Below are 1,999 nucleotides of genomic sequence, written 5' to 3'. Positions count from 1 at the left end.
AGCTGGGTGGTTTTCTTGCAGACGTTCCATGACCCAACTAGCTAACATCATCAGTGTTATAAGGGAGTTGGGTGTTTGGAGAGGAGGAGAAGGAGGAGGAGGAGGAGGAGGAGGAGGAGGAGGAGGAGGAGGAGGAGGAGGAGGAGGAGGAGGAGGAGGACTGTGGGGTCCTTCTTGATGCTTTCTGGCCTTGATTGTTTTCTTGCAGACGTCTCATGAGCGGACTAGGGAACGTCATCAGTGCCAGAAGGGGGAAGGGTTTGCTCTCGGTTTAGATCTAAGTGGTTTGCCAATGACCAACTCAGACAAACGATCAGACAATAAAGCAAAGCTCAGAAGAAAGCAAGAACGCTCCCATCAAAACTGACAGGGCCCAGAAACTGAGAACATCCCTCACGCCCCCTTCTAGGACGGGTTGCATTACCTAGTCTGGTCATGAAACGTCTGCAAGGAAACCACCAAGCTCAGAGAGGACAGTCCGACTTCTCCTCCTCCTCCTCCCTCTCCTCCCCTCCGTGCCCCACTCCCTTCTAGCACTGATGATGTTCCCTAGTTGGGTTACCAAACGTCTACAAGAAAACAACTAAGCTCTTCTTCTCCTTCTCCTCCTCCTTCCACCTCCTCCCACCTTTTCTTCTTCTTCTTCTTCTTCTTCTTCTTCTTCTTCTTCTTCTTCTTCTTCTTCTTCTTCTTCTTCTTCTTCCTTCTTCCTTCTTCTTTCTTCTTTCTTCTTTCTTCTTTCTTCCTTCTTCTTCCTCGACCTCCTCCTTCTTTTTCTTATTCTTCTTCCTCTTCTTCTTTTTCTCCATCTCCATCTCCTCATTCGCCACACACCCCTGCTCCCTTCCAACCCTGATGCTGTCCCTTAGTCTGGTCATGAAATGTCTGCAACAAAACAACTAAGCTCTTCTCCTCCTCCCCTCCTCCCCTTCCTTCCTTCCTTCCTTCCTTCCTTCCTTCCTTCCTTCCTTCCTTCCTTCCTTCCCTCTTCTTCTTCTTCTTCTTCTTCTTCTTCTTCTTCTTCTTCTTCTTCTTCTTCTTCTTCCTTCCTTCCTTCCTTCCTTCCTTCCTTCTTTCTTCTTCTTCCTCCTCCTCCTTCTTTTTCTTCTTCTTCTTTCTCGTCTTCTTTTTCTCCATCTCCCCCTCCTTCTCATTCGCCACACACCCCTGCTCCCTTCCAGCCCTGATGCTGTCCCTTAGCCTGGTCACGAGACGTCCGCGAGGAAAACCGGCCCGCTCAAAAGGGCCACCACCATCACCACCACCCACCCACACACCCAACAAACACCACCCGTGGCAGTACCCGGTTCGAATCCCGCTCGTCTCCCAACACTCACCGCTCCGGGGACGAAATCTTTCCCCAGCTTGTCCAGGCGGTGCTTGGCGCTTTCCGCCCGCTCGCCCACCAGGGTGATGGAGATGGTGCTGTAGCTGCCGGCCAGGATCATGTCGCCGGTGGCCACGGAGACTTTGTAGGTCGCCATTCGGGAATCCGGGAGAGTGAGCTCAGAACGCAGCCGGGCGAGGAAGGTGTCTGGTGAGTCCATGCCTGGGACGGGCTGGGACATGCCAAGCAGCTCCTCCTCCCCCAGAGAGGCTTATAGGCCACACACGCGCACACACCTGCCACGGATAAGTGACAGCCACGTCTCCCACGCCTGGGGCGAGCAACGAGATCAGTTTGGAGGCAGCCCAAAGTCCGACTTTGGCTTCGACAAGGATTTTTCACGCGCTCCCAATGGCAAAACCCACTTTGGTTCCCGTTTCTCGGGTGCGTTTCTTTCTTTCTTGGCAGGAGGTCCTCGACGTATAACCGTAGCCGAAGTTACGGTGACACTTACGACCGCTTGTTTTTCCACGCCTAGGGTTGTTTGGCAACCTCATGGATCAAACTGGCAAGCGGTTTCATATTTATGACGGTCGCGGTGTCCCTGGGCTCACGTCAGCCTCCCTTTGTGACCGACCTTCCGGCCAGCAATAGTCCAAGGGAAGTCCAGAT

The 1,999-nt window shown here is 53.0% G+C and overlaps 1 protein-coding gene across 1 annotated transcript in view; it reads right to left on the bottom strand.

Annotated features, from left to right (window-relative positions):
- The window catches only part of LOC309400814 (hydroperoxide isomerase ALOXE3-like), a 28,774-nt gene extending 26,775 nt beyond the window's left edge, over positions 1 to 1,999 (bottom strand). The window contains 1 exon segment of the mRNA XM_081969502.1: positions 1,338 to 1,999. Within this exon segment, the coding sequence (XP_081825628.1) occupies positions 1,338 to 1,568 (231 nt within the window). The 5' untranslated portion in view covers positions 1,569 to 1,999.

The sequence above is a fragment of the Natrix helvetica genome, assembly GCF_964273705.1.
Source record: "Natrix helvetica genome assembly, chromosome: W".
In the NCBI taxonomy this organism is placed as follows: Eukaryota; Metazoa; Chordata; class Lepidosauria; order Squamata; family Natricidae; genus Natrix; species Natrix helvetica.
Note: the sequence above shows the minus strand (reverse complement) of the source record. Positions and strands in the feature narration are given on the sequence as shown.